Source organism: Corvus kubaryi, unplaced genomic scaffold (assembly GCF_017639235.1).
Source record: "Corvus kubaryi isolate FWS band 111438036 unplaced genomic scaffold, C.kubaryi_AGA036_p1.0 37220, whole genome shotgun sequence".
Taxonomy (NCBI): Eukaryota; Metazoa; Chordata; class Aves; order Passeriformes; family Corvidae; genus Corvus; species Corvus kubaryi.
Window position 1 is genome coordinate 255,243 of NW_024581063.1, and position 23,505 is coordinate 278,747.

A 23,505-nucleotide genomic window follows, 5' to 3' on the forward strand; every position below is an offset into this window, starting at 1 on the left:
TTCCCACCACGCTGCCTCTCGTGTCTGTTTAGATCCGCCCTGTCCCTTCCAAACAAAACTTCCAACAGGGATCCTCTACCTGCCCTGGGACCATTTAGTGGAAGGATCTGCAGCACTGCTGCGATCACTGGGAACAGGAAAGTGTTACTTCAGCATTTAGGGATGTTTATTCTGGATATGGATGGATATATACGGCGGATATAGGGCCGAGTCCTCCCTCTGCAGGGAATGACACCCAAACACCTCAGTAAGAAGTGCTTTGTAGCTGGACAAATTGGGAATTCGGCACATTTTCCACGGGTATTTTCTTCCTTGAGTCTTTCAGAAACTTAAATCCTAGGTTTACAACTGTTCAATGATTTTGATATGTGAAGATTAAAAAATAACAATAATAAAATTGTTGACTTTGTCAGAGATGACAGGGAGATGCCTGCAGAGCGGAGAGGGACTGGAGGCTGGCACAGGCACCATGAAGAGGGAATGAACGGGCCTGGATCTGACAGTGCCCTGGAATCCCAGGTGCCTTCCCCGCCTCTGCGTCTCTGGTGGGACTGGGTGGATGTTTATGGAGCAAATCCCATTTCTGAGAGGTCACTGTGGCCCATCAGCCCCTTCTCCAGGGCAGTCACAACTCTGAAGGGACAGATTATGAGATGCATATTCTGAAAAATCAATGCCGAAGCGTCACTACAGTGGGCACAAAACTGTCACACTGGGCACTAAAACAGCTGGATACATTTCCTCTTAATTTTTCTGGGTCCCAGACAATTTTTTAAATGGATTCAATGCCACTTCATTTCAGCAGAGTGCAAAGATACATTCATTAGTGGTTATGAATGATTCAGGTGCCATGGAGCTGAATACCAAAACAGGAATAAATATGGATTTGAACCAAGCATTATAAATAAATCATGGGACTACCCCTGAATAAGGAAAAATATCAAATATTGAATATTTTCTCAATAAAGTAGCGCTGTGAAGTTTTTGCAGTGCACAAGGCAGTGAGATCCTGGGGAGAAACAGCAAGAGAACATGTATTTAAGAATTTCCTAACTCCATCCCATAAGAAGGGGAAAGAGGACGTGACAAATTAAAGACAGCAAGCCTTGACATGCTGTATCTTTGAATATTTCCCAGTGCAGCCCTCGCAGTGGGGGGGTTCATTTGTGTGCTGCAGACTGAGGAGCTCCAAAGGCCAGGAAGGACACACATTTTAAGATCATTTCAAATATTAAGCTGTTTGTTCACTGAATACAGATTGCCTCAATCACCTGGGGAAAAGACAAACTAGGGCTGGGAACGGTAAAAATAAATTATGGGATCAACTAAGCCCCTCTCATGTTCACCAATGGCTGCTGCAGGATCCAGGCACATCCTGGCACAACAAAAAAAATACCTTTTTTCTGATCAAGTTCAAAAGAAAATACAGAGAGGTATTGCTTTCCCATGTTTTTGTCTTGCAATGACACAAATTCTGCAGGCTGGCTTTGCACATCAATTCCAATTCCCTTCCAGCTCAGTGAATGAAGGCCCATCTTCACATCAAAGTCCCTTCTAATTTACAAATCCCAAAAATAACCTTAATTACAACCCACTTCAATAACAGCTTCCATGTAAGGAACAAGCAAACAAGACTCTGCAGCCTGAAAAGAAACTACTCAAAGGACTCAATAAGGGCCTAGAGAAACATGCCTGGTGTAGTGGGGGGATAAGGGCAGACTGCTCAGCCTTTCCCATGAAAGCTGGGAGAAGAAAAACCAAATAAATGTAACAGATTGGCACAAAAGAAAGGAAAAAGGTGCTGTTCTTCTCAGAGCCATGGGATGAGGGGGATACAAGATGTTTACATGGAGGGGGCGGGAGAGGAAAATGGAATAACAGAAAAGAAATCTATGGGGGATTGATAAATAATGGAGAAACCGCTGAGGAAACCCCAAAGTGCCTGGAGACCGAGACATCACTGGGGGAAAAAACAACCATTCCTGCCCTTTAGTGCAATGGCCTCAGCCATCTGCCTCTGGACACTGCCAGGACATGGGATCCTGCACATTCCCTGCCCCAGAGCCGCTGCGGGACAGGAGCTGCCACGCCCTGCCTGGGGGTCACCATCCAACAGGAGCTGAGCTCTTGGGGTGCTCTACCAAAACACATTCTCATTGCCCTTTCACATTTTTTTTATCTTTAAATGGATTCTAATCACTGAAGTACAGAAAGATGCGAAATAAACTTGAGGCAATCTTTGTAAACTGTGCCATTAATTGCACAAAAATCTTCTAATTAATCTTTCAGCTTTCCAGAATTACTGAAGGTGGAATCTGGGGCTGTTTCTTCCCACACTGCACAGGTAGAAACTTGCCTTTGTTGAAACCTGGCCCAGCACACGAGGCACTGCTGCCAGTGACAGCAGCAGGAATTCAGAATGGGAATTCAGGAAAGCACAGACCCAGTAACACTCTTTTTTCTTTAACAAAATCCAGCAATTTGGGTTCCTTAAGGTAAAGAAATTGAGATAAGTATTATGGATCAGGTGCACACCTCAAATCCAAGGAAGTTTTTGATATTTAAAGTTTGTGATATTCTAGAAAAGAATTTTTCTCTCAAAGAGAAACAGACTGCAGAGCATTCACACACTTGAAGTGCAAATTAGTAACAGCTAATATATTAGGAAGGTCTGAGAGTCTCCAGTACTCTCAGTAAAGGATTTCAAATTAGTAAATTACCAGTGACCCCTTTAACCGAGACAAAGCACTGGAGCCTCCCTAGAAAAACACAGGTCAATAATTCTGAAAGACTACCTTGTAACAGTATTTTTGGCAAGGTGGTACAACAATGGATCCCTCAAGGGAAAGATACTCTTCCAAATAAAGTTTTACCCATCTGAGCCATTCCAGGCAAACCAAAGAATCCTTTAGGTTGGAAAGGACCTCCAGGACCATCGAGTCCCACCATCAACCCAGCACCGCCAGATCCATCACTAAACCACAGCCCCAAGCGCCACACCCAGAATTCAAATATTCCCTTTAATCCGTAACATTTTCCTGCACTTCAAAGAATTTTCTCTTTTCCTTGGAAAACAACAATCAACAATTACAATCCCACGTGAAACTGAAGAAGCCAAGTTCGAGTTTTCCAAGAGAAGCAGCTTAACATTTGAACACAGTCCTTTACCCAAGTACTGGAAGTCCTGATTCAGCATTGCTGTGGTTGATGTGATGGTGCAGAGCTCTGGTAACAGCACCAGCAGTCCATGGAAAGCCTTTGAGGCTCCACAAAAGCTTTATTCCTTGTGCTCCTGCACTTGCTCCCACGCAGTGAGATTTTACAGAGTTAACAGGTTAATTGTGGAAACCCTCCGCGTGTCTGCCCGGACCGTTCCGGCTGCAATCCGAAGCAGCAGCAGGGAGATCAGCAGCTCTGAAATCACTCCTCTCATGGTTAATCACACTAATGATCGTTTAAGCAAATTAGCAGAGCAAGAAGCATGCACCGTGCAGATTAAGTGTGTGACTGGGAGCAAAAGCACAGTCGGTGCCAAGGACAGAGGCCACAGCTGCTCCAGCCCCAGAAACCTGAGCTTACGGAACTGAGCCTCCTTTCCAGCCCCAGAAAGTGGTTCTTCTCCCTTCCCACCCCATGCAAATTCCCAGAGAACAAGGCAAAGTTTCAGCTAATTATTTAAAGCACGATGATTTGAGCCTTATGCTTCTTTCTGCAGCCAAGAGAACCTAACAGGACAGTGGTCACAAACTCTTATTTTTCTCTATTATCTGCCCACTGGAAGCACCTTCTTAAAATACAGTTTCTTCTCTGTGTGGCATCTCAGGATGTGCTACAGGAAACAGGCAAAAGATAAACACTATAAATCAGAGCTATGTTAGTGTTGACATTGTCAGTAAACAAAGTTATTAATTATACATGTACTGGGAAAGCTGAAGAAAAATTATTTGCCCAAAGGGAAAAGGAATGGCAAATTATATTTTAAAGATTCTCCCCAAAGCGTGGCACGCAGCTTATAGTAAATCATTAGAATTTAGTGAAATGTTTGTTCTGCAGCCCTGACTCAGCTCTCAGAGCTGTGAGCTGCTATAAACTCATCTCAAAAGAGACCTTCAGTACAGAAAAGTGATGTATTATAAGTTCTACTTCAGCCTCTTAGGTTCTCCCCTGTGCACAAAGCCTCCCTGAGCTTCCCAGCCAACACCAGCTCCATCCCTGTCACAGAGCCATGGGGTGGGGTGAGGGAGGGACCAGTTCCAACCCCTCAGAGCCCCGTCCAGCCTGGCCTTGGACACTGCCAGGGACGGGGCAGCCCCAGCTTCCCTGGGCACCCTGTGCCAGGGCCTGCCCTCCCTCTCAGGGAAGCTGTTGAGCACAATTCCTCGCCCACCCAGTGGCACTTCCACCACATCCATGACTCTGCAGAGACTGGGATCACCCAGGACAGGGTCTGATGCCTTGCACAAGCCCAGGCAGATGATTCCGTGGCTCTTTGCTCACCCACTTCCTCATTTCCCTTGTGCCTTAGTGCAGTTTCCAGCAGGATCTGCTCCATGACCCTGCTGGGCACAGAGGTGGCACTGACTCCCTGTAGCTCCCAGGGACTTTCACAAACGTTCCTCCATCAGGATAAACAAAGAGCAATCGTTTGAGGCTGAAGCTCCAAAACACCACAGAGCTCATTGGGTTACAGAGCACGAAGCACAATTATTTTCAAAGGCTGCCAAAACTTTGGCATCTCCTTCAAGTCCCATTCCACTCTGCCACATTGCTCTGGAAAAAATACATTGTGCTGCTAAGGGAACTGCTCCCTGTGCTTACAGATGCAGATCTTGACTGACAAGCAGCACTTTTTGGGGAGGTTTTGCAGCTTGCATGACCACACCCACTGCAGGCAAGACATAAAGAGAAATCCTGAGCAATCCTAATTCTGTGCAGTAACCTGCCAGTGATGGGGAGGCTCCAGGGGCCTTCCAATAGTTGTAACTTAGACTGAGCACAAACCCCTTTTATTCAAATTGTGTTCACAGAACGAAGTGCTTCACTGAAGCTAAAACCATCTGATGTGAGAGACACACAACCTGGGGAATGGCACTTCCAGAGCACAGTGTGCTTTGAGGCGCCACAGTACAGCAATTTATATCCTCACCTGCAAAGTGCTTTGGTTCCTGTTACACTGAGACTATATTTAAGCTCCTAAGGATGTGAAGAAGAGAGATCATAGATGCAACCTTTGAGTCAGCACTTGAAAACAAACAAGACCAGCAGAGCTGCCAGAATATGGGACTGGTTAGAAGAACATTCAATATAAAAATAACATTCTGCCCTTCATTAACCATTAGCCAGCTTGCTTTGAGCCTGGTTTCCTTCTGTGGGTATCTTGGATCCTGTTCCCCTTTCCCTCCAGGCCTGCCCCCAGCACCCCTCTGGAGAGGGCACCTGCAAGAGCACAAAACACCTTCATTAGGCAGCTCACACCTGCCTCCAAGGCTTCCCATCTCCCCCAGAACACTGAGGTGTTTAACTTCCACTGGCATCATGACCAAACCCTGTTTACTCCAGGAACCCAAACTCCACCGTGGTTTTCCTTTAAATTATTCTCCTCACAAAGACAAACTAATTAACTGCAAGACTGCATAGGGAATCAGCCACCACAGATAAGAGCCCTCCTCCTTCCCACAAATTACTGGATTGTTTCATCTCCGCAACTTCGGGAGAAACTTCCCTGCCAAGGACAGGAGTTTGGATAATGAGACATCCAGTACTGGCAATAATCTGGCTCCCATTAGAGAAATCAAGTATCTGGTGGATGAGAGTCAGCTTAACCATCATAAAAATTTAACTGGAAAGAAAGTCTGTTCACTTTATGGTATGGGCTCTCTCTCAAGACTGATTGATGTGTGGTGTTCCTCAGCATTTCCACTTTAACATCACCCTCAGTTTTCATCACGAAATTTAGTGGTGTGAAAACAGCGCAAAACTTTCTGCTGAAATGGAAAAAAAAAAATTAAATCCCATAAATTCAAAAATTAAACTTGGAGTTTGATTCAAGCAATTAAAATGGAAGGATGACCCTAATGCACAGAGAAGAGTACTCGCCATTTAGGGCACAGCTCCTATAAAAAGAGCTCTCACTTTGAGGAAAAAGGCATTTTAATGAGCTGCTTAGTTCACACATTCACATTTCTTGGAAGTCTCTGGCATGTGCAACTCAAAAATTACTACTGAATCTTTCAGCTTTTAGCTTGCAATTGAAATTCTGTCATCTCCTTTTGATGGGGAATAAAACCAGTCTTAAAACCCCTATAGCTTATCTCTAGAACACATATCTATCTACTGTATCCTTAAATCCTTACAAGCATCCAAGAGCACTTGGGACCATGAGCTGGGCTTACCTTTCCGACAGCATTGGACGAAAAATACACTGCAAAACCAGTAAATCCTGTGCTGGGCAAAGCCTGGTCCAAACTAAAAGCACATTTTTACTCTGGAGACCAAACAAAAAACCACCCCTAAATATGAACCTTGGGCAAACCCTGCATTTTCTGTAACTGCCTGTCAGGCCAAAGGCACAGCCCCAGCTTACTGTTTTAAAAGCCATTTTGGGGGAAAAGGATTTCTGTCCCTAAAGCAGCAGCTGGTTCAAACCCCTGTTAATATGATCCTCATTTATTAGAAACTCTGGCCGAAAGAGAAACCAGCTTTTACAATTCCCTCAGTTCAATATCAGTTTCGACATTGTAGATATTTAAGACACTACTGCTTAATTTAGTAACATTTTCATTATCCCCAAGGATTACTCAAGAACATTTACAAGGAAAACCATTTGTGTGAATTGTATGGGTTACTGATCATTTGGCTTTGTCTTTCTTAATGGTATTTTTTATAAATATATATATATATATATCTCACAAAGAGGTTTTTTTAAAATTCCATGTGCACCTCATCTTCCCGGCATGTGCAGTTCTGGATCTTCCCTCCCAAATCCACATGCCATTCCATTATGGACTCCCATCCCAAAGGATTTCATCCCTGTCCTCATTAACCCCTGCCCATTTTGGGGCTGTTTTGCAACTGTTTTTCAGCTCTGCAAAAATCCACTTGAAAACTCTGCAGCACCTCTGTAACACAAAGACAACTTTTCCACATATAATCGGACTCCCAGGGAATTCCAGATGCTTCGTGTACAAGAACCTCGTGATTAAAGGTTGCAAGGTCTTTGGAAAAGAGATTTTGTAAGAGGAAAAGCCACCCTTGCAGCAGGATTATCTGGGGCCTGCACACCCCATGGTCCTGGGGATGCTCCATACAGAGGGACCACACATCATCCCTGTCCTCACCACTGGGATCATCCTGGCCTTCTCCTGGCCACAGGGATCCCACTGACCACACTCACAGCACGAGGCACACGCAGCAGCTGCCCCTGCTCAGCCCCGACCCCGGGAAAGGCTGGAAAACCCCGAGCTGCTGAGTGTCTGCCCAAAGGCAGAGATCATGGCCAGCCAGGGCTCCCCTGAGCTTCTCCTACAACACATTCCACTGTTCTCTGCCACCACCACGGAATGTTAAACATCTGCACTGCTACCAGGGAATCCTCCTTTACATTCCAGCAAAGCTCACTGGTGACTTTTGGAAATACAACTAAAGAAAACAAATGTTGGTGCCCCCATCAAGAACCATGGCAAGCTCTCTTCCACGTGTCAAGGGCTGGACAAATGATCCTCACGGTCTTAGAAAAACATCAAAACAGACCAAAAAACCCACAGACTTACACCAGTCCAACTACAGAACAAGACTTAGACACTGAGCAGGAAAAGCAGAGGTTCTGCTGAGCCCAAGCCCTGTGGAACAGAAATTAGATCTCAGTCTTGAACACAAGAGTGGGACTTTTGCATGATGCAAAGATCATTTTCTTTTGGGGGAAGTTTACCTTTAGTACTAAAAATGACACCTCTCCTGAAAATGGGCTTTTCTGGTGTCCTGGTACAACCTGAACAAGGGATGTAGCCTTAAAATAACACTCCCACGTCCTTCCTCTCCCATGTAGCTGAGTATCTGTTCACAACTTTTTCACCACCGACACTTGCCTCGAATACAAATGTGAGAGGCAAAAATTCCCAGTTAGTTGAATCCACAAGTAAACTGTGAACTCCACTCACATTAAACTACCCCTAGGAGCAGCAGTGAGGACTTTCAGAAAGCCTTTTCAGACAAAGAGTGAAGTGCAGTGGTAGAGACCCAAGGGAGTTCATTCAGCTCACCCACCTTCCCCACACCAGACTCCCGGACTCACTGCCCTTGTTTGCATCACTACAGAAAAAAGGTCACTAATTACTCATTACATTTTCAGGGTAAGAAGTAACTTCTATGAAGCCAAGGTGTTGTTTGTACTTCCAAGAGCTTCCCCGAGCAGCACATTCCGAGACCCCCAAAAAGGACAATACTTTGTCCCCCACGTGAGCCTTTGACAGCTTCAGGTTCATGCAGCATCTCCTGAATCTCTAATTGAGGGGCAGCCCATTATCAAGATACAGCACTGAGCTTAATTAGAGAGGGAAATCGATGAAGATCATCTAGAAGGTATGAGAAAGGTTTGAGCAATTTTCAGTGATGGTTCAAATTTCTTCCCTGGAATTGTTTCCAACAATAATGAAAGCTTAATGCAAAACAAGAGTTACCCAGACATATTACTCTGCTGCTGCAGGACTTAATGTGCTTTGCAAATGGCTACGATTTCTGGGGCAGGATGGCATCAGCTTTTACCAAAGCTGCTGCCCCACAGAACCCTGGAAAACAAGCCCAGGGTTCTTCACATTCAGGCTCTTCCTTCTGCAGCTGTCTTGGTTTTGTTTTAAAGAAAGTCCTGACTTGCCTCACACATCCTCATTTTATTTTAGGAACAGTTCATATGTTAGCAGATGTATAATCACAACTAGTTTTTAAGCCAAAGTCTTCAAATAAAAAAATCTAAAATAATTACCTGCCATGAGTAATCAAAGTACTAGAGACCCCATCCCAGCAAGAGCAAAGGGAACAGGGAAATCAAGGTGAGGCATTCCTGCCAGCCCCCCCAGAACACAGAAAGCACTGCTCCCTGACACCGCAGGACCCACACTGCAATACACCTATTTGCTGCTGGAATAAGCCTTTGCCATTGCTATAAGCCTTGTCAGCTCTACCGAAAACATTTCCAGCACTTCCTTCTAAAGCACAAAGGGGACAATTCCATCAACACACTTCTGCATTTGGCTTTTTCCATACAATTTGCTCTGGCAGCACGAAGGAGGCTGTGATCAGCCAATTGCCACGTGCAATCTCTGACTTATCACTACAGATACCCCAATAAGCTTCTGTGGTTTTATTTTTAAATTCAGTTACATTAACACAGTGAGACATTCAATGCATAATACTTAAGATACACTATCAGACACTGAATGCTGTCCTAGACAGCTCAGAAGTTGACTTTCTCCTACGCCAAAAACTCACTGCAAGGGAATAACAAACAACAGCAAAGAGCAATTCTGACTCTTCCCCCACAAACACAGGGATTTATTTATTTTAGAGACTTCAGACCTGCCATATCAATTTTACAGGAGAATGAAAATGGAAAATTTTTTTTGTTTTTTTGTTTATTATTTTCTGGTTCATTATTAACTGCAATAAATATTTCAACAGGGAGAGAAAGTCCCCCCAGGCTGCTGGTCCCCACCCCAGCACCAAGGCAGGCCACAGGAAGCCCCTGTGGTGACCTCACTCAGTCCCAGCCCCTGCATAAATCCCTGGGGTGCTGGGCACAGCCATAAATTTGAAATATTGCCCAGATGAAGACTGAACTTATGACCTTCCCAGTATTTAACTGCCACTCTGGCTCTTCCAGGCTGAGCAGATTAAATACAGTCACTACCTGTTTCCCCAGCTCTGCTGTCATCACTTCCCACTCTTATCTGAGGGAAATGCTACAGATTCTTTCACGGCTGGGGAGAGCAAAACAAATTTTTCCAGAGCTCTCGATTCATTACAGGTGTTGTAAATAAGCTGGTACCAGCACCCACAACGAGGGGAGAGCACTGTCAGTACAGCCAGGAGAGAGGGGACTTTCCAGGCACCAAACTGTTGCCTCTGCCAAGGGAAGTGTCCTGCCCTTGCTTGGCCTGGACTGTGGTGATGCCGGCTTTGGCACCCAAGGAAAAGCGAAGAGGTCCCTTCCCCATATTCTGTGGCATTCGGGGTACAAAGCTGCACACAGGTTTTATCCATTCAGTGTTTGGCCCTACAGACTGCCTCCACTGTGGACAGGATTCAGCAACCCAGTCCCAGCTTTAGGGGCTGGGACTCTCAGCCACAGGAATGGGACATTCCCTGTTCTCTTCCACATTAAACCACTTCTCAGACGCACCAGGCAAAGGCTCAGTGTGTGACCAGCAGGTCCATGAAATCCCCAGTCTGCAGATACACAGAATCACTGAATCCTACAATGGTGTGGGTTGGAAGGGACCTTACAGCTCATCACATTCACCCCCTGCCATGGGCAGGGACACCTTCCACTAGCCCAGGGTTCTCCAAGCCCTGTCCAAGCTGGCCTTGGACACTGCCAGGGATAGGGCAGCCAAAACTTCCTTCCACGTTAAGGAAAGTTCTTGACTCTATCTCCCAGATACACATAGTAGGTAAAGAGACTGAGGACAGAAATTAGTGTAGAATTCTTCTGGACCCCTTAGTACCTTTCTAGTCAAGTTCAAGGTCATTTTCCTGATTCAGTCCTTCCGTGAGGTATGCAGAGAAATAAATCCCAATCATTTTTGAAACCCAGTGCTAGAGGGCAAAGGAAGTCTCCTCTATCACCTTTCATTTATGACACAGGGGTTCACCTATTTCCAGGTACATGAAACTGGTGATATCCTTAAGTGTCACCAACAGGATCTGAGTAACTGCACTGAAGGTACCATTTATTCCAATTGAAAATGGTGCCAGAAGTATCAGAAAACACCCCAGGACTCCCAGGACTGGTGGCTGTACAGCCCCATATCAGTTGGAATAAGCTTTCCCCAACCACCTCCCTCGTACCTTACACGAACCCCCAGTAAAACTCAGGTATTTTCCTGCTGGCTGAGCGCAGCCTCAGTGTGACACACCTGAGGGCACCCTCCCTCCAGGGATGGTCAGGAATTTCATCCCCACTGCCAGGGAAGGAGGATTCCAGTGGTTGGTACCACACCAGACACTCGTTTGCTTGCAGGGTTTTGTATCCTTGCCAGAGGACACAGAAAAGCTGGTCATGGAGCACAGTGACCTTTAAGAGCATTCCTTTGGAGTCCGTGCACAAGTCAAACTTACAAGGATAAAGCAGTTTGTTTCTGCCTGCAAATTTCAGTCAGCCCATACCTGGGCACTGCCAGGAGAACTCAGTCAAGAGACAGCCACAGGAACACCCCTCCAGTTTCACTGCCCTAACGCTGCCAAGCAATGGCATCACCCCCTGGCACAGAATTCCATGTCTGCACTGCCATGGGGAAGCATTAAAAGAAGGAAAGAGATTGGCTGCCCGAGCACAACCCCCAGCACAGAGTGAAACCTCTTAGCAAAAACATGGGCTTCAAGGAGAGCTGCAGAAAAATACAGGAGAAGGGAGTGAGTACCCAAAACCAGATTTCTTGTCTGAAATGCTGCCAGACTAATTCCCAAGGATGACAGAAAGAACTTAAGTTAAGCAAAATCATGCTGTTATTAGGTGGGGGGAGATGACAATTTCTCTGGTCTAGAAGAAAATGATCCAGGGATCAGGTAACAGTTATTCAAGCTATTCAACCCTGCACCAAATTACAGTAATGCAGAAATACAATTGCTCCCTACAGTGACCTCTCAGGGAAAGCAGAATTAAGATTAGAACTAAGAAGTAAAATCAGAAATGCCACTATCCAAAATGCACTCTGTAGAATCTTTCATATATTTTAATATTCGAGCATTAAAGGATTTTCTTTCCAGTGCCAGGTGTGTAACAAAAATTCAGCACGGACAGACTGGCAGAACACATTCCAAACCTTCACAGCCAAATGAAGAAATCCTTTACACTGGTTCAGATAAGGGCAAAGGAGTTGTCTCCAGTTCACTTTCATCCCCAGCTGAGCTGGCTGGATGTCCTGCACTAAGGCTCCTCTCAGCTTTATCCATGACCTGCTTAATTGCATCACATCATTAATGGTATTAATTGCTGCCACTGCCCATAAAACACAAGACCAATTCTGTAAAATAGAGAGGCTGGAACTGAATTAAACGCAGCACACAGTGAGCTGTTTGAAGCCATCATAAAGTGCTCCTCAGACTTGGAAGTATTTCCAAAGCCAGAGCACCAAATCCTTATTCTTTTAGCCAAGACACAAAGTAAGAAAAATGTGGGGTTTTCTGCATGACCAGATTGAGCCCGTGCACTTCCTTTTGGTCAGGAAACCCTTCCTTTTGTCTACAGAAAACCCCTCATTTATGGATGTTCAGTGAATAAATTTCTCCCCTCAGAACTACTTTTTAGACCACCTTTGTAGCACCACAATCCACAGTAAACCAAGTCAGATAAGCTCTTGCAAGGACCCTGCATAGGCCCTGAAACTCCAGAGAAAGAGCTGGAAACCCATATTAGGGTCCAGTCAATTAAAAAAGACAGATTTCTTCATGGAATGTAAGAAAGACAAGGAAGCCAAACTTCTACCTGATTTTTTTCCCACTCCTTAACAAGTCTACTTTCCTTGCTTACCCAGCCTGCTTTATTTACTTTTTTATGTATAGTAAGATGCTTTTAAAACTACATTATCAATATTTCAGTGCTTTTTCTAGTAAAAATAGCTTGCAAGAGTAAGCAAAACAGTTACACACACAATAAAGCAGCATATTACCAAATACCTCTGCTTTTATCTTCTCGCAAGCTCATTGAAAACAACAATATCTTTAAGGATTATGAAAAATGCATCAGAGATGTCCTTTCCAAAGACAACCAGGTTGCAGTACCACAGGCTGACTTTTGGATGGGATCAGCCACACTGTGGCCTTGGCCCTCCTTCAAATATGACATCAACCACATTTAATATTGTAGGAGCAGACACAACAGCTTTTGAGCATCTTCAGGTTGCATTGTATGAGCACCTTGCTCATTTGGCTATTTAAGAAATTACAAGCAGTTTGGATCATAAATCAGAGTAAGAATATCTATAACAGAATTAGAGGGGGCTTGGTTTTTAACGGGGCACAGAACTGGTCACAGAATAAACTTGGTATTTCATCATCTGGAGAAGTGTTCTCTGTGAAAATTAAAACCTCTGACCTACCTTGGACTGCCAGCTCTGCCTGGGCCTCCAGGGTGTCATTGCCACTCTCAGCAATGCAGGTGAAGGTCCCAGCGTCAGCCTCGGCCACATCCCGGATCTCCAGGATCCCCCCGGCCAGCAGCTGGAACCGGCCAGACCTGTGCAAACAGGGACAGGGTCATTCTGTGGACATGGTCATTCCGTGGACAGGGTCATTCCGTGGACACGGCCTCGGCCACATCCCGGATCTCCAGGATCCCCCCAGCCAGCAGCTGGAACCGGCCAGACCTGTGCAAACAGGGACAGGGTCATTCCATGGACACCACCCCAGCACTGTGGGACACAGAGGAGTTTTAATTACACCATCACATCCCACACTTCGGCTCCACAATGGAAATTAAGTTCAACCCTATCAATTCCACAAGAGCAGATCATCTTTTTGCACTTGCAGTTTCACTTATTAATTAAATGTGATCCAAGGTATTTAGTCAAGAGCAGCCAGAACTGAAGAAAAATGAAGTATTGTAATCACATAATTTAAAAAAAGGCATTTTGCAGATCCAGCTGGAATGACTTATTGCTTGGGAAGCTGAGGGAAGTACAACAGGAGGGACTGTGCCTTTCCAACACAAGGACAGCAATGCACGTTATGCAATGTACAGCAATTGAACTGTGTGAAAAGGTGAGCCATCCCTGAGAGATGAACTATTTCAGAGTAAGATATGGGTTAGAAGAAATTCAAAATACAGATTCATCAGGTGACAAAGGGTCTGTACAGAGGCGTCTCTCCCTCTGACTTTTAAAGGGTGGGGAAGGGTTTCTAGCCCAGCCCTTATGAACTACCTGCTTTTGCTGCTAAAGGTGGCACTTTCTGCTCAGTGCAGCACCCTCAGCCTCCAGCCACATCCTCCTCCCACTGCAGCCATCACTGCCCTTCACCTGATACAAAATTTGTACACGACTTTTCCAAGGTCCTCCAACACTCCAAGCTTCCACATAAAATGCCAAATAAACTTTCAATAAAATGCCAAAAACCCCAAGCCAGGACAACAAGTTGTGCCTGAATGCTGATCCAGAGCCATTCTTATTTGCAGCTGGAAGAGTCGGGGGGAGAAGGAAGGGAACCTGGTGGCTTCCTGCCTGGCACTCTCGAGCCATGGCTTGTGGGCAGGAAGGATTGAATTCTGTCAATATATGACCATTACAACAATTGCCTTTTTTGTTCTCTATTTGGAGTGGCCAACGGACAAAACTCAACCTCAGTGCTTTCTCCATTTGAAATTTCCCTGGAATTACATCAGCAGGACCAATCCTGACCTGCTTGGACAGGTAAATTGTTGGGACACAGACTTTTGCCTCATCTCACTATAATTTAGCACATAAATACTGATTTATGATCCTCCTCTAACTGCCGATCAAATTTCGGTTTAATAGATTTAAAAGCAGAGCAAACAAAACCATAACTGGCATTAAGTGTTAAAAGCATCCAAAGAGATGTCCCTATCCAGGTGCTCCGTAAGGAAAGCCATCCTGTTCCCACGAGTAACACCAGGACTACAGAAAGGCTTGCTTGGAAGGAGCACAGGGAATGTGAGTGAAGATACGAGTTTGAAAAATCATATTAAGAGCTTTCCAAACGCTGGGAAAAATGTCCCGGGCTTGCGTGGGAATGGCACATCAGACACGCTCTAAAACCAGGCCTAAAGGAAAACACGCCTGGGCCTTGACACATCCATCCATGAAGTTTCTACCTTCTTTTGTTATGTAAAAGAGCTGCTTTGACTTTTTGTTCTTGCAGCAGGGAATGTGCGAGGGCTGGGGTGAAAGCAGGGAGCTGGATGTGCCAGGGACAGCGGGACACGGAGCAGGGAGGGAGCAGTACCCCAAGAACTGCGACTGTCACATCCTGAAGAAATGATCAAAGGCCGTCAGGATGTCCATGGCATTTTGAGGACATTCATGCCTTTCCCAGGATATCCACTGTTACCCTCTAAAAGCAACACGTGCCTTAGGATGCTCCTTTTCCCACTGCCAGCCTCTGGAAAAGTTGCTGACAGCAGTTAAGATGTTACTAAACCTATTAAAAATTACTCCTCGCTGTCACTTTAGGCAACAGAAGTTTGTCCTAGGGGATCTCACAAGCTACTTGTAGCATGGGAATATTTATGGGGATTCTGTTCAGCCATCTCAACATGCGCCATGTTTATATTCCCTTTGATTATTTTCCTCCAGAAAATCCAGAGCTGAGTTCAATTTCCCAATAGGTGATTCAGTGGAAGTTTAAAGGAAGAAAACAATTAATCTGCCAGATTCCTTGGTGATTCCCTCTGTATGAATCAGCTCTGGAAAAATCCTGGGCTTAAAGGAAAGCTGCTTTTGTAATAAAGCAAAATATCTTAATTTTGTAAGGACAATGAAGCATTTTCACAAAAGAGTGAAGCAATCTGATTTCAGACACTGGAGACAAAGAATCATCTTAATATAAAAGTGATAACATAATTTGAAGTGTCATTAAAAACAACAAAGATTGATCACTCAGATGTCAGGGAAGAGGAAAATCAAATTCCAGCCTTTTATATGCATTCCATACAGCCCTCACTTGCACCCCCTTAACACACAATTACTGAGCTACTCTGGATGCCTCACTCACAGGCTCTTTGTGTTTCATTATCACAAAATATACTGAGCCTTTATTAATTTACTGTAGTCAAACTGGCAGTTATACCCTGAGGTTTGGGCTTTTTTTCCCTCTTTTAAATTACTATTCCCCAAACATCTTATAATCTATTTGCTGTCTCAGTAAAGTACAGCAGATAAAATTAGACAGTAAATTAGATTATTTTGTGGGATCTACTACCAGAAAAATCTCCATAATTACTCTGCTATGCTTAACCTTTCCCCAGCTGGGCAAGTGTAATTCACTTGGTACCAATCACTCAGAGCCCTGCGAACAGGAATGTGTAGTAAAGGGAATATCACACGTTTGTGGGAAGCACTAAGGAAAAGCCCACATCAGGGACGTGGATGTGATCCTACAACCACAGACTCCACGTGAACACAGGCAGCAGAGCAGAAACGAACAGGGCACAAGTGCCCCCAGCTGTCATCCCCTCACGGCAGGAAAGTGTGACCTGTACAACCACCTTTCTGCAGGAGCTTTGCAGTTACATGACATTTTGCTAAACTGAACGGCCCAAACCTGCTGCAGGGCTTGCTGGATTTTACAGACTTATTAAAACCTTATTGCTCAAGTCCTTTCAATGGTTTAATTTCAGATGAACCATCTCATCTACGGCAGTTTTTTAAGAACCTGTGACACCTGCGTTTGTTCTTTCTCCTACAGAAATGTCCCAATATAAATGAAGATACACAATATATGCTGTTGGAGCACATACTGATCCACACACTGCAAAGTTTTCAGAGCAGATCATCTTCCAAACATTTCCAACTCTGTGCCTGTATCCCAAGCTCTGAAAATCCACCTTGGCAGCCAACTGGAACTTCCCTTTCCAAGTTAGGAAGCACAAAGTGACTCCTGCACTTGCTGAAGAACAGACCCTCACACAGCAGGATCCTCAGCCAGATTAGAGACTGAAATAAAATATATTCACCAGGTAAGAAAGGCTCCCAGTTGGCTCAAGCCCGAAGCACCACTCAGCCTGAACACACCACCTCCATTCTAACCTTTTGTACCAAGCAATGCTGACACCACGAGAGGTTTTACTTCAGGAAGTTTTCCATAAAGGGCCTAAGATTTATTCCAATAACTTCATACTTCAGTGCCTTCCCTGCTTCCTTCCACTTCCCTCAGCATTCTCCACATTCCTGGCAGAGATATTACTGACTCGGAGTCCATGGAGGCGACCCAGCTGGAAAAGCAGCAGGATATTCCCAGGGCTGAATCCATGGATGATACCTGTCCACGTGCCAACGTTGAAGACCAACAAGGTGCCCGCCCTCCACCAGGGATCATACACGAGGCAGGAGCCTTCCTTTGGATTTTGGAGCTTTAAATTGGAGCTACATCTCAACCTAGAGCAGGGTTGAGTCTTTTCCTTTCTGTACAGACAGTGGAGTTTTGGGAAAACTATAAAATGTGAAGATTACAAGACCAGTGAACCAATTCAAGGGAAAGCTTCTCAGTCTTTAGTGGCATTCTTTAGGGAGAACCAAGAAGTCAGCAGTCTCTCCATCAGATTTCTTTAAAAATCTTCAAGTTAATGAGTTCTGAAGGATTCCTTGGAGTTCTAACAGCCTTGTTCCAATGGAAACTTGGAGCACCGAGTTAACTTCCGTTTCTCACCCAACACCCAAAGCTTCCTTCTCTCGCACTCTAATTAATTTGGAAAATATTTTACCACAGCAACTAATTTCACAATATATTGCATTACAGGCTGTCTGAACAACTGCCAAGGCTGCCATCACTCAAGTTTACTCATATTTACCCATTAACATAAATCTTATTGCAGTCTTCAACAAATAATCCATCAAATTTAATCGCCTTCCCTTTTCTCCAGATCTTATAACAAATATTTAATTCCAAAATCCCACCACTCCCTAGCCTTAAAATTAATCTATTTTCCTATAAATACAGGCTCCTATCCATATTCTCCTTAGGAATACAACTTGAAAGGCAAACATTCAATTCTGTATTAATTAATTACCACAGTTACCACAAAAGCAAAAATGAGGGATTGTGTAAAACCCTTTAACAAGGGGCAAAAATTAGGGATAAACCTGCCCATGCTGTCTGAGCTTTGTTTCCTAAGCCCAGACACACTCAGAGAAATGTCCCAATGTATGTGGCTATACCTACATATATGTATGTTAATGTTTGGGGTGGGGTGTGCATAAACAAACCCAGGATTTCAGAGCTCTTCCCAGGCAGAAGGGACATTAAAACCTGCCCAGATGAAAAGAAACAGTTTTCTCTTGGGATAAAGAAAAGCCATGCTAAGAAAGTCATACTTTTATATCAAAAGAGGATTTTAATACAAATTAAATGTGATTTAATTTGTAATTACATTAACAGACCATGCATAACAAGCTAAGGTAGCTATTCAGCAACAGTAACTGCAGGCTTTTCTCCAACAAAGAATCTTAATTTCTGGACATTTTCCAGTTATTCTATTCACACCAATAACACAATAGCTGGAGGGTAAACAGAGTTTAAGAGGTTTCTGTTCTCTGCTCTTTGAATCTCTGCCCTGTTCAGCCACAGTCACGAGCAGCAGACTTGGGAGCTTTGGCACAGTTTGATCACTTGAAGGAACAATGAAAGGAGGTTACCCCCACAGAGGGGAAAAAGATCAAATTCCCACCTTTACCCATCTTAAAATTCAAGTCTACAATGAGCACACGTTCCACTGCAAGAAAAGAAGAGCTAAGTGCTGCAAGAAGAAAGTCAGCTGGAACCTGTTCTTGTAACAAAGGGCCATAACACTAAAAACTAATGCTAAATATTCTGAAAAATCAGGTTAGACCTGGTTCAAATTGTGTACATTTGAAGATCAAGTATATTTACCAATGTTATGCCCCAACCCTCCAGAACAATTTCTCTCTCTGAATTTTGAGAAAAAGAAAATACCTGTGAAACCCTAAGAAGTTATCATGGCAACCTCATGGAATGAGAGAAGTGAATTCCTAAGGGAATTAACAGCACTGTATTCAGGGGTGGGAAAATCTGGGCTTTCTGTCTCAAAAATCAAGAAAATAAAAGGAGAGCTTTAACCTCCCTGTGCCCTGAATGTGCCACAACCTACAGAAGGATGGGGCGGCAAAACTTCCTAAAGATGTGATGTGACATCACTTTACAGACAAGAAAAACAAATTCAGATCTTACCAGGCACATTTATTCTGCCATTTCATCCCATTTGACTGTGCTGCTCTAATGAGTCTGTACCAGCCTTCGTAGGGGAGTGATTTCTGACATTTATAAAAACCCCTGAATTTAAATCATGTGCCTTCAGACTGACACCAGCACCACGTCTCAGGGGCACGAGGCTCTTCGTCATTTTCCACAGCAGCCTCCCAACAAAGACGGTTCAGATTACAAGCCCCTGGATTCTTTTAATTTAAGAGTTGCCAAAAAAGAGATATATTATATCCCTGGTGCTGCAGAGACTTGTGCATTGCTCTGGCTGCTTTCTGTGTCAGCCACGCCACAATTTACCTCCTTGTTCCATGATTAACTTGGCTCCCCATTAATCTCACTGCTGACTTTGAGGGACATGGAAAACATTCAAATATCTGTTTGTAATCCTGCTTCTAGGAAGTACGTTCATTACGTGGACTAAAATGGCCTTGATAAGATTTGTTCTGCTTTTTTAATATAGATTTTCCTACCACATTATTCCGACTATGCCAGCAATGACAATGTGTAAGTTTTCACTCGATGCATTTCTGAAAGCCCACTGACTTTTTGCCATCATGCCTACCATTTCAATGTTCTATTTTAATGAGAAAATGCGTCATTTCTCTTTAAACACTTATTCTTCAATTCCTGTGGGACACTGACACAGAGGGACGCTTTCACTGCAGAAAGAATGAGGGCAGGGCTTCACACTCAGAATACCCCAAGTCGTCCTCCTTCTCCTGCAGTGTCCTTATTCACTTAATTGCTGCTTCTACCCCAGTGCCAATCTAAAAGTAATCTATTCTTAATAACCTCCCTGCTTCAGACAAGATTTCTTGGTTTCAAATGGCTGCAAAAAAATACCCCAAGAGTGTTCCAAAGTCTCCTGAATGACCTCCCTTCTCCCAACACTGAGCCTCGGAGCCCTCCAGCATTTGGGATCAGTCTCTGAGTTTCGAGCCCAAAGGAAGGTGTGCACTAATTCCAAATCCTGACTCCAGCTGGATTCCTGCCAGGAGACAAGGACAGGGCTGTCAGCCATTACTCACCCATCTGTGGGAAGCTCCTCCTCTTTCCATGTCCACCTGATGAGGGGAGGTGGGAATCCCGCAGCGACACAGGGGAACACCGCGCTCTGCCCCGGCAGCCGGGTGAGGGACGAGGGCGGCTTCAGCAGCGCCAGGCTCTGCGGCTCCTCCGCATCTGCAAGCAGCACATGGCACCAGGTGCAACGTCAGAAGATGGTCATGTTAAAAACCACCAAAAACCCCCTGAATCAAAATCCAACCGGCCAAAGAAAATCACAAATGAAACCTCTAATTCCTTTCCTGCCCCTCTGTAGGATTCCATCCCCACCTCACCCACAGCCTCTCCCAGCCTCGTTACCATTTCCTCCAGACATGCAAACTGATTCCTCACTTTTGGGATTCTCACTTTCCCAACTCCCTGGGAAACTATTCCAGCTCAAAACTACAGCCCTGAAACTGGAACTTCCACTAGGTAGTAGAGGTTTAGGAAAGAAAGGGACAGGTTTGAGTTTGTCCAGCCAGCCTTGGGCTTCATCAGGGAGCTGCCTGAGGAAGTGCTTTTACATGCTGGAAAATGAAATTATTGCAGGAGAGGTTCATCCCAAGTAAAATAAAACAACCAAGGAAGGTGCATGCTGAAGTAACACAGAACAAAAATGCCCCACCACGGCTTTCCATCCTGATGAAAATGGAATCCTCTGAAGTAGTTTTGCATTGAATTAGGCTGGAGAGGGCTTTGTTCCTTTTTCCCCCACCTTAAGAAGAAGCACAAGCCAAGTGCATGTTTACTCCGTCCCTACCGCCGTGTGTACCCTCTGACTGTGCCCTGCACCGTACCCAGAGGCAATGAGCTCCACAGAGCAGCTGCAGCTGGGGCTGAGCCCCCCCTGCTCACTAATTCCCAGCACTCTGAGGGGTGTTTGGAGGTGTTACGGCAGCAAAGCTCCACAGCCGAACAAGCCCTCAAACTATTTCTGCCACCTAAAATGAGGACAGAGTAGTCTGTACCTACTCCTGCTCCCTGAATGAAGCACTTTCTGTGTCTCATCACACACATATTTGGCTGCTCTCTCGCTTGGGCCCGAGGTGATACGCGCAGGGATTTCTGGAAGTTGTTGTTTTGGTGTTCTTCAGCTCAAACCACTAAAAATAATACCCAGTGTTCACAGCACTGAGCTCAGGGCACACACAAGCCCCAAGGCACAACACGAGGAGGTGCCAGGACACTTGGGGGAAGCAGAACAGGTGGAAATCCCATGTGGGAGTTGGCACAGGCAGAGGCAGCCAAGCTCTGAGCAGTGCTGGATCAGCCAGCCCCATCCCTGCGGCTCTGCCCACATTCCTGGCAGGAACTGCTCTGCCTGCCCTGCTGTGCATGGCAGGGATAACGCAGTGACAGGGACCTGGAGCAGCACGTGCAGCCAGCCAGGCTGCAAAGCAGGGACACAACATCTCCAGGCAACCATCCTTACATGGAGAGGAGCCGGGATGATTCCGTGGAAACATGACTCCGACTGCTCCAAGCTCCCAGCAGGGAGTTCAGCTCACAGGTAAATGGAAACTGGATCCAAAAATTAAGTGACGTTTTTCCCTTGCACTCCCATGTTTGAAGGCACCTGCTGCGAAGTGGCAGAGCTCAGAAATGCATCCTCCTGCTCAGTGGCAGCCCGGTATCAGACAAAGCAGAACATTTAAGCAGCAGAACGTTGTCTGTGGATGCAAATCCCTGGGATGCAGGAGTGTGCTGGGTGTGTTTCAAAGCCTGGGAAGCAGTGGTGGGTTTGCTGTCAGCCACACATCAGATAACCATTTAAAAGGGGAATAAACTGAATGAAGAACAGATTAATTCAAATCCTTCTTTCAAACACATCTCGGGCAAAACAATCAATTATGGGGCCGCTCAAGACTAAGGGAGCTTTCCCTTCAACAGCTTAATCCCAACTTTTTAAAAAAAGCCTGCTGGGAGGGATTTTACCAAACTTCACTATCAATACTTTGGGATTCATGACCGAGCAAAGAAACAGCATCTTTTGAATTCCCTAACACAGCTCTATTTCATCACCTTCTGCAAAGCATTACAAAAGCAAGGAAACTACAGCTGGTGCCAAAAGAATTCAAAAGATCAGTGTAATATAGAAGTTTATCAAGAAATCTTCAGTTTCCAAAAAAATCAGCAATATCCTCAGCATTTGAAGGGCTGCAGAAAGATGAAGGCAATCCCAACTACAGGAATTCAATCAAGCATCTTTTCCAAAAGTGCTTTTCTTCAAACCCTGTATCCTTAGTTGGAGAAGAGACAAGGCTTTGGAGAGGCTAAAGAACTGAACAGAACAAAGGCCTACTTTACGCATGATTCATTTCCAACACCCCAATTCCAAAAGAGAGCTGCCATTGTAAAAATTGGGGTAGTTTGCAGAATAATTTAGTATTTTAAGTAGAGAAGGGCTGTAGTCACAAGAAACAGAACTACTCCTTGAAAGGGACCCCTGAAGGTGCCCCCACCTGCCTCAAGTCCACCAGCTGCCCACACCAGGTCAGGCCAACCATGACATTGTCCAGCCTAACCCTGAGCAACTCCCTCCTGCAGCTCTCCAAGAGCAACAACTGAATGAGAATTCTGACATGGAGACTAATCCAGAAGAGACAGCTCTGGTAACAATTAAGGAACCTCGTATGAAACACAGCCTGTATTTCCCTAGTTTGGGAAAGCATGACCCACATTCCTGTCCTATTTTTGGTCACTTTTCAAACTTTTGTGTTAGAACAGCTGGTGACACAACAGTGTCACTGGGAACAGAACACACTGAATGTGCCAACAGTTTACATCAGCACTGGACTTCTGTTCTAACAAAAATACCTCAACATTTCAGCACAACAGGCAAAGCTGAACGTTCCAAAATAAAATGTCACCCCCCTCTGGGGGTTGGAGACTTCTCAAAAGGTCCCACTGCTTAGAAACAGAATTTCCTGAATATTGGGACAATTAAAAGCACCTCAGCTTAGGCATACCAGGAGCGAGGGACTAAGCACCAATTTCTTTGCGAAGCTTCCATAGGGTTTGAGACATGGGATTCAATCTGAGAAACTCAGAAATCCCCAAACTTTTATACTCCCAGAAATAGTCAATTCCCTCTTTGTATCATGTCACAATGGAAGTATTACTGGGGGATTTTTTAAAGAAGTCTTTCCCCAAAATGCCTTAAAAGCTGAACCATTAAATATGGGAAGGAAGCCTGTGAGTGTCTCCAGCCTGTTTCCAGCCACTGTGAAGAGCTCAGGTGCTCAGACAAAGACCCTGCATTGGAGACTTCCCCAAAGGTCCCAATGTTTAGAC

At 44.8% G+C, this 23,505-nt stretch overlaps 1 protein-coding gene across 10 annotated transcripts in view; it reads right to left on the minus strand.

Annotated features, from left to right (window-relative positions):
• The window catches only part of NEO1 (neogenin 1), a 165,339-nt gene that overhangs the window by 72,283 nt on the left and 69,551 nt on the right, over positions 1 to 23,505 (minus strand). For all 10 annotated transcript variants that reach the window (XM_042022697.1, XM_042022698.1, XM_042022696.1 and 7 more), the window contains exons 4-5: positions 20,193 to 20,346; positions 13,311 to 13,447 (exon numbers count right to left, since the gene is read on the minus strand). In XM_042022697.1, coding sequence (XP_041878631.1) covers positions 13,311 to 13,447; positions 20,193 to 20,346 — 291 coding nt within the window. The remainder of the gene's footprint in view (positions 1 to 13,310; positions 13,448 to 20,192; positions 20,347 to 23,505) is intronic.